This window comes from Podarcis gaigeae (assembly GCF_964106915.1).
Source record: "Podarcis gaigeae genome assembly, chromosome: 4".
Lineage (NCBI taxonomy): Eukaryota > Metazoa > Chordata > Lepidosauria > Squamata > Lacertidae > Podarcis > Podarcis gaigeae.
The window spans coordinates 86,445,790-86,462,679 of record NC_139677.1 but is presented as its reverse complement, the minus strand read 5'-3'; the positions used below and the strand labels follow the sequence as shown (position 1 = coordinate 86,462,679).

Here is a 16,890-nt window from a genome sequence, read left to right as displayed (position 1 = left end):
CTTAGTCTGCGGACAAACGCCAGCTCCCTTGGCCAGCAAAGCAAGATGAGTGCTGCACCCCAGAGTCATCCGTGACTGGGTTTAACAGTCAGGGGCCCCTTTACCTTTACCTAAGGGTTGAAAAGCATTTTATAAGTGATCAACACTATCACTTACTTCACTCAGTGCAGGCCAGAGATAGAGGGTGAGCAAGCAGAGGGAGTGGCAGTGGCTGTCAGTTTCCTTATACTGGTCCTGGGCGTTAAATAGGAAGTTTTTAGAGTTCATACTTGTTTTGATGGTTCTATAGCTTTCCTAGGGTTTTAATGTAGATCTTTCACACTCCATTTGGGGCTAAGAAGTGGGAATGCCATCAGGCAACATTACTATGACTTATATTATTCTTTTGAACATTGATCATAACTATTTCTCACCTTTGATTTTTACACCCAAATCCCAAATACATTTTCTTGAAAGTTTTGATTACAGCTGAACTTACTTTCAGGTAAGTGTTAAACCAAGAGCTTAATCATTTATTCAGAAGGAAATATCTGCAGCATTCATTCTTCATTGTAAGGAAAGTGCTAAATTAAGGTATATGGAGGTGGTTCTTCATTGTGAGATAGAGCAGAAGCTTAACATACTAGTTCAACTGCTCAGTGTTTTTATTATGCAGATTAATGAACATTCCAGCACTCACACAGGTACAGACATTCTGTCACTTCAAGTGGCTTGTAGCACAGTTTTTTCCTTCTGCATATCAATGGCTAACCAGGGATGTCACTTCCATAGGGGATTTTGAGGATAATTACAGTCAAATGACCAAGAACACTCCTGTGTCAAAATAAAGCCTTCCCCTACACCTTCCTGCCTCAAAATGGCAGGTGCCCAGTATACCACAGAGTAAGGAAGCTAAAGTGAACCCCAGTGACACCTGTGGGGCCATTTCCTCTGGCAAAAATTGAAGGCAGCTGTGATTCAGATGATCCAGTAGGAAGCTCCAGGAGGAGGAGCAGAATCCAATGTGGCAGCAGGAAATTGCAGGAAGTTCAACAATTTTGCTCTGGACCCTAGAAACACCCTCACCCAACCTCAAAAACTGGATGGAGTAAAAGTACCTCAGATGTAGAAGACTCAGAGCAGCAGCAGAAAGAGGTAGCAACTAGTACTCTGGGAGCAGGGAGGAGTGCTTAGCAACACGTAGTGCTCAACTCTCAGGTGTGGTGGCCATTCTCTACCACTGATGAGTAGTGTTCAAGGAGGAGCAACAGGCACCGTTGCAGCAGGTGAGCTAGCTGGAAGGGACTGATCCTCAGCCTTTGTCTTCAGGGTGATAATACATGTCCCAAATTGAGGGGGTGAGCTGACAGGGACCCCTCACTTCAGGTGTCACGAGGGAGAAGGATAACAGTCCCACCTCCTCCAAGGACTGTAGATGGGAAGCTGGAATGTGCCCGAGTGCAATAATTTTTTGTGTGGCAGCGCTCCAAATCACTGAGCCCTGGGTCTGCGAAGGGACTAATTTTTTCCCCCTTGTGTGGGGAATAGATTACAATTGCTAGGGTGCTTTGAGGAAAGCTATAATAATAGAACATGATTCAAACCACTTTGTGTAGATGTGCCCTTTCCCGTAAAATGTGCTACAGCAAAATATCTTACTTTGAATGTCAGTTATTTAGCAATCATCATTTTTTCTGCCTTATCTAACCCTTTTCCTCAGGGTAATACTAAAGTTTCCGTTAACATTTTTACAGCAAGGAAAACTAGATTGACTGTTCTGATTCCAATACCTTTATAGGTAGCAGACTTGATTGCTCCAGTGGACTTGGCAGAGGAGTGTAAAAGTGAAAATAAAAAACACAAAGTATAAAAACAATGCATTACATTTTGACACTGACATTTGTGATACAGTAATTGCAAAATAGTATCTATTGAACTAGTGACCAGTTAGCAAATAGTTCAATCAATTAGCTGACCACAGGAAGAAATTACATATATTAAATGTTCATTAGGTCATGCCATATTTTACCTTTACTGATAATACAATACCAGAATAATAGAACTGTTTTGGTGTGGTTACATTTTTAGTGCAAATAAATTCATATACGTTGGCATGCAACTCCTTTCTACATTATAATGTAGGCTGGGATCCGAAGAATTGCAACACTAGTTTCTCATGTCCAGCATACCCTAGTGACTGTGTTTCTTGAACAATACATCTCCCCATGGCGTACAGCAAATTACTTTTGAAACTTGAGTGAAGGGGACTTTCTAAAGCAGTTTGATATGTCATGAAGATCTTGATCTTCAAAGGTTGGAGGGAAGCAAAAATTCCACTAGACTTGCCCAAGTTCTTGGGCATGTCTAAAATACCTCTTTGGATCCCAGCCACTATCAGGTAAGACTACTAGATAATACGTACTCCTTAAAAGTGCATTTGTACAATTAATATTTTGGCCTCTAGTTTGTGTTTTGTGGTCTAGTTTTTGCAAGATGTTAAGCAAACACATCTTACAAAATGTTTACTCAGGAATTAAGCCCCACTGAGCATGCATAGAAATGCAGCCTTAGAAAACTAGCTATATCCTTCTCTTATATCTAATGTATTGTAAGTACATGAGATGGATGACAGAAGTAGGTATGTGCAACTGGCATGCCCTTAATCAGCTTTATACAGATCATCAACCCAGTTACAATTTAAGGAAGAATGAGGAAATGCAAAATTAGGATCCAAACAGTCATGAAAGATACTGCCTCAAAAATACAAGCTGTGCAGTATAATCCTTAACAGGTTCACTCTGGAGTAAATCTCACTGAATTCAAATGTACCTACTCCCAAGTAAATTTACACAGGAAATGAAACTTAATTTTAAATAAATACAAATTTTGGCTACCTTCCCCAAACTGGTGTCCTCCAGAGATTTTGGGATCCAAACTCCCATCATCCCTAGTCAGCATGGGCAATGATCAGGGATGAAGTGAGCTGTAGTCCCAAAAGATATGGAGGCATTCAAGTTGGGGAAATACAATTACACTGATCTATTATAACTCCTCTATGATTTTACACCAGACTGATGAGATATAACCTGATGCAATAAGCACAAGTAAAACATTCCTATATTGTTTTGGACAAAGGAAATAAAAACTTTGCGGCACACCTGCTACCACAAGCATAAGCATAATGTACTTCCTTGGGCTGTGTCTGTTGCCTACGGCTATCATAAAGAGAAAAGCACAGCCAACAGCATTGAAATGACAGACCAACTTAGGACCTCTTAGTAACATCAACAAGCTACACCACTTGAGATACTGAATACTCAACTGAATCCACTACTATCTTTACTTAAGCCATTTTAGTCTATCAGTGAGTGCAGTTCTTTGCCTACTCAAAAGTAAGTCCTTATGAGTTCAGTGAACATACTCCCAGGTGAACAGAGTATTGCAGCCCAAGTTAATAAAAGTTGTTTGTGAAAATTATTATGTGCAATATTCCTATCAAAATAGTTGACATTTTATTTAATATCTAATAGAGAAAAATGCTAAATTAAGCTTTAAAAAAATCCAGAATTGAGTAACTTACAGCAAGCCTACACATTTTTACTCAGAAGCCCACCCCACTGAGTTCAATGGGGTGTGCTCCCTGGTAAACAGTTAAGCTAACATCCAGAAATCAACTAAATTCAGCCTATTTTACTTTATGGAAAACTTCAACTTTTAGCTCCATTTTTTTCTACTGGCAAAACTATGATTGATCCTGGTTACTCTTACTTTTGCCCTAAAAGTGCATTAATCTGAAAACTTGGGCCAGGATGTAAACTGCTACTTAGGCTCAATGTAATTTTTGACATTTTTTTTTCTTTGACCAGTTGACCCCAAATCATACCATAAATTGCTTTTCAACATATTGTAGGGTTGCCTGGGAGAAAGGGGGGGAAACCCCTCACATCATCTACATTACTCTTAAGTTCACAAAGCTTCTGGTTCTAGTTGTGGTCAATCCCTTTTTTGGGGTGGGGGATTGCTACTGAAATTTAAAAAGAGGTGTTTGAATATATTCAAACATTCAATCAAGCCCTGCTCCTTATTAAAATAAAAAGTGGCTGCAAACCATGTTAGCAATTTGGGCCTCTAATATACGGGGCTTTTTGGCAAATGAAAAGCAAACAGAACCATAAAACTTGTGCAGCTTCTTATAACTGATATATTGGACTACACTGCTATTGCAAACAACCATGGGTCCCTATATTTATTAAACTTAATCACCTGACAATAGAACTCAGTTAGGGCTCTTGGCATGGGTGAAACCTCCTCCCATTCAGACCTACTGCTATGGTAGACTTGTACTTCATCAGTGATTTCATCAGGAGCATAATCTCCACCGAGGATGTAAATTTTATCTTCTATTCCAACTGCTCCTGCATTAAAACCAGCACATTCAAAAGACCCTTCCCCTTTCCAGACATATGTCTCTGGGCAAAAACTATAAACCTTGTAGGTGGAAAGGTCACAGATGTACAATGTGCAGTTCACTGGAACAGCTTTGATTAAGGTGGCGTGAAAGAACTGCCCAAATTCTGCTACCAGCTCAGACCACTGATCAGTTGTGGCATTATATTTAAAGAAACAATCAAGAGATGGGTTAAAGGCATCAGTAATTTCTACTTCAGAACCAAGCACATAAATTATATTCTGACATGCACTTGCTTCTGGATAATAGATACCTCTTGGTAAGGGACTCACAGATTTCCATTCCCCAGAGAGAGGACTGTATGCCTCCACATCCAAAAGACTTTTGATATCCTTAGATGCCCTTGTCTTCCCCCCTATTACAAACAGTTGATTTAGGGTCACAACAGATGCATGCATTGTCCTTGGCTTCTTCATGGCTGATACCGATGAGAAGCTGTCCTTCACCGGACAATAACACCAAGTTTGGTCAGTGGCGTCATGATACGTTTCGGCAATATGAAGTCTAATTGTCCGGAAACAGTTCCCTACACATCCGCCAGTTATAAACAGCTTTTCACCATAACTAGATAAACTTGATCCTGGCAGATCTGTTATGTGCGTGTGCATCAGTTCTTTCCATTGATCGGTTTTAATATTGTAACAAAACGTATGTCGATGTACTCCGTCTTCCTCAGTTTTGTGAACAAGTATGTACTGTTCTGTTGTTGAAGGGCGAGCGTCTGGAAACAAACCGCTAAAAGTTTGCACACTTTTAATTGCCTCATTGATTATTACTAAGCAACCAGCGCTTTCAAGTAGTTGTTCTTCGGAGTGCAATACTTCCTGCAGTGTCTTCTCCGATAACTGATGTAACCTTATTTTTTTCATCAAGTGGGGAAGATGCTTCTGTCTTGTTTCTAAGTTACGTTTCGTCCACCAAAGGGCAGCTTTCAACACAGATTCCTCATCTGGGACGTTGAGCTCATCTGCTTCTATACATTTTAGCAGTATCTCGAAATTCAATTCCAGAAAATCATTTGACTGGAGCAGCAAGGAAAAATGGCGCTGGGCATATTTGAGGGTATGGTCAAACAACTGAGTGGACCCATAACTTTCGGAAATGGATAATAGCTGCAAACAGTTGACAAGATCAATGTTCTTAATTAGAAAGTCACTGCAAGCTTTCGAAAGAGTGGAAACTTGAAGAAAGGATGAAAGCTGAAATAACATTTCTACGTTATCGTTTGTTATCTCTGTTCTTCCAGTGTAGGCATAATCAAGAAATGCCTTCACTGCCTTGGGTGATAAATTACTAATAGTAACACTCCCATCATCTCTTTCTTTCATGTTAACTTCAAACATGGCCCTGCAGTTAAAATACAGAAGATGAACACACAATAAATCATCACTGATATCTGTTCCATCTGAATATAATGTAGAACCAAAACCACACAGCTTAAGGTGAAGGGAACAATTTTCAATAAACATCTTTTGGACATTTTAGGTAAATTATTTGTAGAGTGAATAAATGCAAAACTAATGCAGTATAAAGCACATTTAAGAAGAAGCAGGGTTTTTCTATGAGGTTTTCATTACTTTTAAATAGCTCGGCATGATAAATTCAGGCATCATTCCAATCAAGGTATGATGAGTGCATATCTTAAAACAAATTAGATCAGTTCGTAGAATAGGATCCAAACTACAGGCATACCTAAGGCAAGTCTACTGGAATTTTTGGATTTGGTTTTTCTCTGCTAACAGCTACATCCACTCTCAAGATTCAGATTGCTTAGAATCTTTAAATTCTTAAAAGCTCAGAGTGAGTAAAAGAGCATGATGTATTGCCACAGGATTTCTGTTTCTGTACATCCAATTAGCCAATGTGGAGCCCAGCTGATGCTGTTGGGCTATAACTTCCATCACCTAAGAAGCCAATGAGAGTTGCAGTTCCAACAACATAAGGTGGGCACAAACCAAGGTTCAATGGAAATGCAGCTCACCCTCCTGGAAGATAAGGGATACCCATGTTAAGAGTGTTCTTGTTTTCATATGTTGTAATTTCTATTATACCCAAAGTCTGGAATGTATTACAAGATGTATATAGACCCATTTTTGTTTCTGCTTTGATATCTTGTACCAGTTTTCTGTGATTGTTCTGTTTTATGCTTGATTTTGTATTTTAATAAAAATTAAAATCATTTGTATGTCTTCTCTGAGATCTTCAATACTAGACATTGTCAAACAGAGGGTATGAGCCAAGCAATTTGATTTGAAATGCTATACTGTGTTGCATCATAGAGTATCCAAACAACAACAAAAATACTCATTGAGAAACAGTTAGTAAATATTCCTACAGATAAATAATTTTATTATTGATTAATGTAATCAATATATCCAGCAAAGGCGGTTTGCATACAGAAGTGGTATCTGTAGGTGCATGCCCTTCTGCATTGTGTTGAATTGGCTGCATATAGCTTTTAAGGCAGATGGTAATGCACATCTCCACCTGAAACCTACATATGAAGTTGTACACAGTGAATGGGTTGAAGTCATGCTATCTAACAAAAACAAATGATTTTAAAATCATTTCATAGCCATTTCATAGCTGACTGGATCTACTAATCTACTTTTGAAGGTCAACATAGGATGCGAATTACTTCTATGTTTTGAATAGGGGGGTTGTGAATTGAATAGAAGAATGAATTAACTACATCACATAGGTAACAGTGATATATATATATATATATATCTCCATGTTTATAGTCATATATATCAATATATATCAATATATATATATCTATGCACACAAGAACTACATCATAGGCTTACCTGAAAAAGTCACTACATGCTGCCAATACGCAACGGTGACATGGGATCACTTCATCTTTCACAAGTATTTTGAAGTCAAAAAAGTTGTTTTGATCTCTGAAGCTTTGCAGTACATTTAAGATTTGTTGGCCATGGCCTTCAGCCACCAAGGAGCTGGCTTTCTGCTCACGAGATGAAATTCCATTGCAAGTTGGGGTGCTAATGAAATCATATTGGTTGTCCATGGTTTCTGCACTCTATTCTTATTGCTGAAGGAGATAATATAAAAGTTAGACACATACAACAAAATTACTGACCAAAAATGACTTCATGGGTATGGTATGCTAGGTGTGGTGATCCAAGGAATCTTTATCCATATTGGGAAAGGTGTATAAATATTTTAAATAATAAAAATAGCTAGAAATGCCATCCAAATAATACATCACAGGTTGGTATCAAATCGGTAACTTGCCTCCGGGTACACTTTCAAAGCAAGTTATGAAGAAATCCATGCACAGAATATGCATGCACAGAGTTTGCAGTGAATATATTTCACTGTAACCACCATGAGTTCCTAAGGCTTAAATGTTTTAAGTGACTTTGTTACTAAAAAAATAAAAATAATCTGGGGTATAAACTGTAACTATTACTGCATTGCTTTATTTGTTTTTTTGAGGGAAAACAAGGTCTCAAAGAATTATATCCAAACCTTGCTATATAAACAACTGATTCATATATCCGAACAGCTAGAGTTTGCCCACTTTCTTACTTGTTTGTGTTTTGTTGGTCAATGGTAGCCATTTTGGGCAGAAACCAAGGGGGTAAGGACAGAGATCAGACAAATCAATTTTTCCTCTTTGGCTTTTGCTGATTGGCTGCTGCAGTTTCAGGCAAAAAGCATGGAGGGAGAAAACCTGGATCAAAAATGTTCCCACAGGAGATGATGGAAATAATCTGCTCATTATGCAAACTTGTTACTCTGAGTAAAGGTTGAATACCATCCTAACAAATGTATTATGATACAAGCTTTCATGGAATATACAGTATGATCACATCTTACACGGGGTTGCATTCTGGGGATAGAATGTAAAGCCAGAATACCATATGGTCAATACAACCCTTTAAAAACCAGGTAAATGGCCTGTAAAAAGCACACCAGCATTTACCTGTGCACAATGACCGTGTTGCTTAGTCTTCCTCATCCTCTTCAGGGCTTGAGGTTGCTCCAGGCGATGATGGGCCAGGCCTGAGCAACAGATTGCGAGTTGCAGGCAAAGTGGTTGGCTCTGTTTCAGCTTCAGAAGTTGATTGTGTGGGCTCACTTGCTACTGCTGCGTTTTTTGTGAGAAACATGGTGCTTGGCAACTGTCGCTGTTGTCTCTTGAGCTGTTCAAACATTTCTCGATACAGTCTCAAACTGTCTGTGATACCCTGTGTGATTTTGAGGCTTCGTTCCATAGAGGGATCAAACTCCGCGATCAAATCATTCAGGTGTTTTGCTGTTTGGAAGACTTGAGCAAACTTATGCAGATTCCAACTTGCTGGCTCATCCTGTTCATCCTCCTCCTCTTCATCTTCTGTACTTGATCTTAGCAGTTCCTCCAGCTCTTCATTAGTTAACGTTCCTCCATGGCCATCAATTAACTCTTCAACTTCTTCCTCAGTGAGGTCAACAAAGCCATCACCACCCACTTGTCTGGCCATCTGGACAATATGTTCCACTTCATTGTCAATGGTTGGGAAACCCTTAAAATCATCCACACATTCTTTCCACAACTTGCGCCAGCATGCATTCACCGATTCGGGCTTGATTGCATCGACTGCTTGCTTAATGTAAGTGATGCAACTGGCCATGTTAAAGGACTTCCAGCACTCAATGACATCAAAGTTGGGATCAGTATCCATAGCGTTACGTATCCATGAGAAGGTTAGCCTTGTGTAAGTTGCCCTGAAGCACCGAATCACACCTTGGTCGAGAGGTTGGATGATGGAGGCTGTGTTGGGCGGGAGAAAGACAACTTCAACATCATTATGTGCAAAGCAGAGTGCCTCGCGGTGACCAGGAGCATTGTCCACAATCAGCAACACCTTAAAGTTCAGTTGTTTCTCTTCAAGGTACCGCTTAACTTCCGGAACAAAGCAATTGTGGAACCAATCTTGAAACGTTGCTGCAGTTACCCAAGCCTTTTTATTGGGTTGCCAAAACACAGGCAGGAGATTTTTGTTCTTGCCTTTCAGGGCACGGGGGACTGCAGACCTGTACAGCAAGCCTGGCTTTATTAAGTGCCCAGCTGCACTGCCACAGAGCAACACAGTCACACGGTCGTTAGCTGCTTTGAAGCCAGGGGCTTGTTTTTCTGATTTGGAGATGTACGTCCGCTCAGGCATTTTTTTCCAGAACAGCCCCGTCTCAACAGCATTAAAAACTTGCTCAGGAAGGTATCCCTTTTCGTCTAACAGTTCCTTTAATTGCTTGTGGTAGGCTTTTGCTGCCTCTTTGTCTGCAGATGCAGACACTTCACCAGTTGCGTGCACATTTTTCAGTTTGAAGCGCTTCCTAAAACTAGTAAGCCAACCGTGACTGGCTTTGAATTCCTTCACAGGCTGCCCATCCTCGGCAGAAGGTTTGAAGAGTGCATAGAGGCTGAGAGCCTTTTGCCGTAACATCACGCCATCAGTAGGCACACGTTTGCGGTTCGTGTCTTCAAGCCACAAGTTTAATGCCTTCTCAGTCTTTGCTAAAGCCTCGTCGTGCACCTGGCTTGTCACCTGAGCAGTTATTGGAGCACTTGCTGCCACAATGTCACAGATTTCTCTCTCTCGAACCTGGATGGCATGGACGCTCGAGTCGCTGTAGCCATATTTGCGTGCCACACTAGAGACCGACATGCCATCTCTCAAGCAGTCCAGCGCCGCTACTTTTTCTTGCCGTGTTGGAACCAATCGTTGTTTCTTGTGTTGCACGCCAGCAGAGGGCGCTGGCTTGCGTTTGGGGGCCATGTTTTCTTAATCACCAAGGCTACTCTCAATCGCCAACTGCACCTCTTCACGTTCTCCAATGCTGCTCACACTGACTCCACCTCAGCACCCTTTCCTAAGCTGTACAATGATGGGTGGGATGTCGATGAGGTTTTTTTTTCCTCCCACCCCCCCCATGCACATAATTTTGGAAATTGCCTATGTTAAATGTGCATAGGCCGTGATCGTACTGCAACTCACTTTATCAGACTCATAAAGTACTGTCCTCATTTACAGTTGCATGTGTATGTACCGAATCGGTCGTAGGTGGGTGTGATTGTAAAAGTTGAGGAGAACATGCAGAGTCACTTAGGCCAAAAGGAAGTGCAGCAAATTAATTAACAGCAGTAATGCATAGCATGCTTGACGACACGAACACCTTGGCATCGGTAAGCCACTTAGGAGCAAAGGAAGCTGCAGGTCGCTGATAAAATCGAGCTTGCTAGAACAAGAAACAGCTCTCCAGGGTTTCAGCCAGAGGACATTCCAAGCCCTACCTGGAGAAGCTGTGAACCGAACCAACGACCTTCCGAATGCAAAGCAGAAAATCTATCACTGAGCTACAGCCTTTCCTCTTCCACATATAAGGGGGGGGGGGAATCCACTATAATTGAAACTCTCTGCTGCCTTTCCTGCAAAAGGCCAACAAAACTGCCCTTCGGGAAACAGCAGCACTTATCCCTAGCATCATTCAGTAGCCTTACTGTCTATAGAAGCCCCGCCTTCGCAGCTGGGAGGAACGTCTGGGAACAACTAAAGGCACACGCTACGTAACAGCTTCAGTGGCTGTTCTGCGCATGCCCCGCGCGCATGCTCATCACCAGAGACGCCAAACCAAAACACGGCCCGTTCTATAGCGCTTTCCCTTTTACCTCAGACAACCCAGTTCAAGCCGCCAGGCTGGCGAGTTTAACACCCCTCGTTAGGAACGCGCCGCCTATATCCCAGCAGAGGCCTTCCATTCCGTGGTTTCCCCCTCGGTGCGCGCCGCTAACCACCCACCTGCATCTAGCGCAGCCACTCCGAGACCATCCGCGACACCCGACATCTGCAAAAGCCGACGCTGTCCTCCTATTGGCTCTTCCTGCTGCCCATCGATCGCGTTCTGTGTTGTGAGTGGCGCAAGTCTGTGTCGCTAAGAAAGCGCAAAAGCCCGCCTCCTCGTAACAGCCGGCGTTGTCAAGAGCGGGGACCGCCCCTCGCTCCCAAGAGCCATGAGCTCGATGAAAATAAAGAGACACTTCAGGTTATCAATTGAAAGTGAGCGTCGGGGAGGGGGGAAGCAATGTAAATAATATAGGACAGGGTTCTATATAAGGTATATGGAAATTCAGATTCTCCCCCCGCTTCGCCTCGTATTCTATGCCATGCTGTTGCCTCGCATGTGGCTGCTGTAAAGCAGAACTCAGAATGAGCACCACGCGCAACCTCCTTTTTTTCTTGTTATACCTCTATGTACTCTCCGGAGGGAGATGGTGATTGGTCTGCCGTGTTTTGCACTTGGCTCCCGATTGGCTGCTGCGTTTCCTCTCCCTCGCTAACCTCTGCGAGTCCCTCCTTCCCTCTTTTTCGAACCTTCATCGAAGGGAGCGAGCAGAGGGGAGAGTGAGCCACGCGCACTGCGGAGCTTGCACTTTATTTCCTCTCAAGTTTTGCTGCTGCACTTCTGCAGCGCGGACTGCTTCGCCTGATTACTCGGAAGCAAGTCCCGTTGAGTCCAGCGGGGCTTCCTGCAGCCTTGGAGTCTCCTGGCTTAAAAAGTTTTGGGTGCAATCCTAAACCACGCCTATACTCTGAAGTAAGCCCCGTTGAATTCGGCGAGGCTTACTCCCAGGTAAGTGGGGTTAAGAATTGCAGCCATAGGCTAGAGCATCTCTACGCTCAGTGCCCAGCACTTCGGATGTTCGAGTCCAGCCAGCCCCGTTCCCTCCTGGAAGCAGCAGCAGCAGCGCTATGTCTCTAAGTAATGCCAAGAGGAGCAGGTTTTGAAAACTGCAAGGGGTCCCACTTGAAATCCAGTCCTTGAGAGAAGGCTTTTGGGATGCATTTGCATTTAAATCCTTTATTCCCTTTCCTCAGTACAGTAGTTCCTAATCCTAAACACACCTGATTGGAGGTAAGCCCCACTAAATTGAATGGGGCTTGCAGAATTGCGGTCTGGGCAGAGGAGGCGTTTGTTTACGCTGGAGTAAAGACAGAGCATCGTTCTGTTTATATGATTCTGATCCTGCCCCTTCCTTCAATGACCTCACATGGAGAGGGGCTTAATCCATTTTGCATTGACAACAACCCTGCGAGAGACTGAAAGATGGTCATTCACGCAACAGCCTAACTTGAGTAGGGATTTGAACCCAGAACTCACTGGCCCAAGAGTTCTGTCAGCCTCCCATTTCTCTCCCCATTCCACCACGTGTGAACCCCTCGGGCTGACATTTTAAAACATATGTTCCGGTGTGCTGTGGCTTCCTTGGAGCGTCTTGCTATGGAGAGAGTACGTTGGGCATTTTCCTATGGCACCTGGGTCCCTCGCCGTGAGGATTGGTTGCTGTCCATGTGCCTCATACAGCCTGAAGAAAGAGAGCGTGTCGAACAGTTTGTCTTCCGTCGCGATGCCAAGGCTGCAGTGGTATATTTATTCTCTTATTTTAAGATATACTTTGCTGAGATGAATATCTCTCATCTCTTAGTTGTTATTTTAGCATAAAGGTGGTGCTTCTAGACAAAGACTTTTGCAAGTGAGAGATGCATTGAACCAATAGAGTCTGCCCAGTCCCCTATGCTGATAACTGCTGTAATAATAATAAATAATAATAGTTTTTTATTTATACCCCACCCATCTGGCTCAGTTTCCCCAGCCACTCTGGGCAGCTTCCAATCGAGTGTTAAAAACAATACAGCATTAAATATTAAAAACTTCCCTAAACAGGGCTGCCTTATGTCTTTTAAAGATAAGGTAGCTGCTTATTTACTTCACATTTGAAGGGAGGGCGTTCCACAGGGCGGGCGCCACTACCAAGAAGGCCCTCTGCCTGGTTCCCTGTAACCTCACTTCTCGCAATGAGGGAACCGCCAGGAGGCCCTCGGCGCTGGATCTCAGTGCCAAACTGCCCCATCAGCATAGCGTTGGCTCCAGGGTATTGGGCGTTTGGGCCTTCATTGAGTTTCCTTAAATGGAGGGTTCTTTTAGCCTGCTTTTGATCTTGAATACTTGCAAAATGAAAATGACTGGATGGTGGGTCCTCTGTTGTCTATTGCCACGCTCTAGAGCAGGGGTTGGGAACTGTTTTCAGCCCCAAGGGCCACATTCGCTTATAAACAGCTTTCTGGGGGCTGAAATCAGTGCTGGCCAGGGCCAGAAGTAGATGCTGGAAGAGCAAAGAATGCTTAATTTTGCCTTCGCACATAAAAGAGATAATAGAGTTGGAAGGGACCCTCTAGTCCAAGCCCTTTCAACACAGGAATCTTTTGCCCCACATGGGGCTGGAACCCACAACCCTGAGATGGAGTCTCATGCTCTACTGACTGAGCTATCCAGCTTGCTAGTTTCTACAAAAACTGAAACACTCCTCTCTGTATCCTCCATCCAGACAAGCAGGAGCAAATATCAGAGTTCAAGGACACATTCCAGCCTGGCAAAAATACTCAAGGAGGGTACTCACTGAGGGCTTTGGCCTGGGGAAAGGGATGTGGCCTGGAGAGCATTCTGAGGGCCAGATAGATCCCTGGAGGGCCACATTCAGCCCTTAAACTTAAGTTTCTCTAGACCTTTCCCAGTTGCCACCACCCACTTGGCTATATCAAAAGGATGTAGAAGAAACTAACCATCTCTTTCCATCATCATTTTTATTTTTTAAATTAAATTTGATGGTCAATTTATCCTGCCCGGGGCAGCACAAAGAGACTTACAACCCACCAACCAACCAAACAGACAGACAAACCCTCCCACAAAGGTATATTAAAATCAAGAGGAAATAGAAATACATTAAAAACACCCCACCCACTTCTAAAAAGCCATACCAATTAAAGGCCAAAGGCCTGGTTATAAGAGAAAGTTTTTGCCTAGAGATATATAATGATGGCTCCAGGTGAGCCTCAACTTGGCTGCGACCAGCTTTCATTTAGCTCCTCCTCCTCCCAGAACTACCCCTACAATGGTAATGTCTCCTGGTCGTTTTATAACTTTATTATGTAACGGAATAAAAGAGTTGAAAGGAGGAGGAGATGTAGATGCCAGGCTCTTCGGTGGCATCCATGCATGCTCTGTAACGTCTACTTCCAGCCGACGTTTTAAAATAAATGAAATGTAAATCGGCTTGAGTCACTGCAGAACTGTGTGGTATGATCCATTCTAATCAGCTCTGTAGGCAGATGTGAAAATGGGATTTCTGTTTGCTGCTTGTATTATCTCCTGTGCTATAGGTGGTGCTGGTGCTCAGCGGATAATATATGAGTGCAATCTTTCTAATACTTTTCTAAATCATAAAAATAGCCCTGGGAGGGGTGTGTGGAGTGCAAACTCACTGCTAAATCATAGAGAGCAATGCCTATGAGTTCCTCATTAAATGCATCATTTGAAAATGTAATAAAAGTGAACCATTTCCTGACAAACTAAGGACCAGCCATTGGTTTCTCCTGTTCATGTGTATAGACAGTAAGTTCCATCATTGCTACCATTCTATTTCAGTGTATTAATTAGAGCAACTTCCCCAACCTGGTTCTCTCCTGATATTTCCATCATTCACTGTCAGCATGGCTGAGGGAGTTGTAGGCCAAGGCATATGGGGGCTGGGTTGGAGGGTATAGGACGGATGAGAGAAACATGGGTTTAAGCCAAGCCTACTTCTCAGGGTTGCTGTGAGTATAAAGTAGGACAGCCCCTGTTTCTTGCAGGAAGAGTGGAATATATATATATATATGTTTGTGTGTGTGTGTGTGTGTGTACACACACACACACACACACACACACACACACACACACACACAGTGGTACCTTGGGTTACAGACGCTTCAGGTTACAGACTCCACTAACCCAGAAATAGTACCTTGGGTTAAGAACTTTGCTTCAGGATGAGAACAGAAATCGGGCTCTGGCGGTGCGGGAGCAGCAGGAGGCCCCATTAGCTAAAGTGGTGCTTCAGGTTAAGAACAGTTTCAGGTTAAGAACGGACCTCCGGAATGAATTAAGTACTTAACCCGAGGTACCACTGTATGTGTGTGTGTATAGATATATAGATATATTAAGACCCCTCAAATGTATATGTGTGTGTGCATTATTATTCTGTTCTGTTCTATTCTATTCTATTCTATATTCTATTATTATATTATAAAGTAGCTGTAATATTTGGCCCAACCTGTAATAATAATAATAATAACAACAACAATAATAATATTTTATTTATATCCTGCCCTCCCCAGCCGAAGCTGGTCTCAGAGCAGCTAACAACAGTAAAAATAACACAGTTTACATAAAATCACAATCAATTAATTGAAATACATTCTAAAATCAAATCATTCTAAAATCAATTCTAGAAATCATTCTAGAATCAAATTAATGGCAACCATTGGACTAGAGTTCTATGAAGATTACCAAAGTTGTGTTTTAATTCTGTTTTTAAAAGCATATAAAGCATAGCTGTGCTCTATAATGAACTGTCAAAACATTTTTGAAGGCAAATGGTATCTTAATATATTCCCCCCTCCCCCCCCCCCTTTACACAGAACAGTTACTTGCTGTGCATTATTTGTTCATTTTGCCTCATAGGCTGGCCGGCTGCTGATAAGAAAATTAATTGCAGAGAAGCTGAAGATTCCTTGGAATGAAATAAAGTTACAAAGGACTTCAAAAGGCAAACCTGTCCTTGCAAATGACTTAACCAGTGCCCATTCCAGCTTCAGCTTTAATGTCTCCCATCAAGGGAATTATGCTGTTCTTGCCGCCGAGCCCGACTGTCAAGCTGGCATTGACGTTACGAAGACGAGCATGCCAGGTAAGTGTACTATAGTCACTTAAAAAAATTAATTAATAATCTACAGTGCCCTAGGACAGGAAAGGGAAGCCACGTTGCTCATTTATTGCAACACACACTGTAGAGGGATTTTTGAGGTGCCAGCGATTGGCTGGGCTTTCCTTCGTTCACAGTCTCTGACTGCCATTGGCTGAATTGTTCCAATCTTAGGAATGCAGGAAGCTGACTTATATACCAAGCCAGACCATCAGTTCATCTGGCTCAACATTGCCCACAACACTGTGTGGCAGTTGCTGTCCAAGGTTTCAGGAGGGAATCTTACCCAGCCCTGCTTAGTGTTTTGTTTTGTTGTTTTTTTTGAAAATAATATTTATTACTTTTCCAACAAATTAAACACTACAAAAAAAAATGAACAATACAATACAAAAACACTACATAACACTAACACATTAAACAAAACAAAACAAAAACAGTTTAAAACACATCTACCAATTTCAATATCTTATCTTTCATTCACTTATTTCAACGACCTCCTCGCACCTCCCTTTTTGTATTCCACTTGTGTTAATTGTTTCAGCAATTCCTTTCCATCTTCCTCTGTTTTCTATCCTATAATTATCTTAACATATTCTAACCTTATTTTTTCCCTTAATACTCTAATAATCTATTT

The 16,890-nt window shown here is 42.2% G+C and overlaps 2 protein-coding genes across 6 annotated transcripts in view; one reads left to right on the top strand and one right to left on the bottom strand.

Moving 5' to 3' along the window:
- Window positions 1-626: 626 nt before the first annotated feature.
- KBTBD3 (kelch repeat and BTB domain containing 3) lies at window positions 627-12,208 on the bottom strand. Of its 5 annotated transcripts, none has more exons than XM_083736785.1 (3): window positions 11,257-11,772; window positions 7,258-7,505; window positions 627-5,794 (listed from the first exon to the last, which is right to left on the bottom strand). In XM_083736785.1, exons 2-3 carry the CDS (start codon window positions 7,479-7,481, stop codon window positions 4,189-4,191), a joined length of 1,830 nt encoding a protein of 609 aa, XP_083592911.1. In that variant the 5' UTR covers window positions 7,482-7,505; window positions 11,257-11,772; the 3' UTR covers window positions 627-4,188. The 5 variants fall into 5 exon arrangements, with proteins under 5 accessions (XP_083592911.1, XP_083592913.1, XP_083592912.1 ...); XM_083736787.1 differs by having other exon boundaries at window positions 8,006-11,582; XM_083736786.1 differs by having other exon boundaries at window positions 8,403-11,582.
- A 2-nt stretch (window positions 12,209-12,210) lies between these two features.
- The window catches only part of AASDHPPT (aminoadipate-semialdehyde dehydrogenase-phosphopantetheinyl transferase), a 28,160-nt gene continuing 23,480 nt past the window's right edge, over window positions 12,211-16,890 (top strand). Inside the window, exons 1-2 of the mRNA XM_083737313.1 lie at window positions 12,211-12,880; window positions 16,016-16,241. Coding sequence (XP_083593439.1) covers window positions 12,698-12,880; window positions 16,016-16,241 — 409 coding nt within the window. The 5' untranslated portion in view covers window positions 12,211-12,697. The remainder of the gene's footprint in view (window positions 12,881-16,015; window positions 16,242-16,890) is intronic.

Excerpts from the sequence above, each read along its gene's own strand:
- KBTBD3 (XM_083736785.1), bottom strand. The coding sequence starts at position 7,481 with ATGGACAACCAATATGATTTCATTAGCACCCCAACTTGCAATGGAATT. Across the intron at positions 5,795-7,257 it reads GCATGTAGTGACTTTTTCAG|GGCCATGTTTGAAGTTAACA; the intron begins GTAAGCCTATGA and ends TTTTAACTGCAG.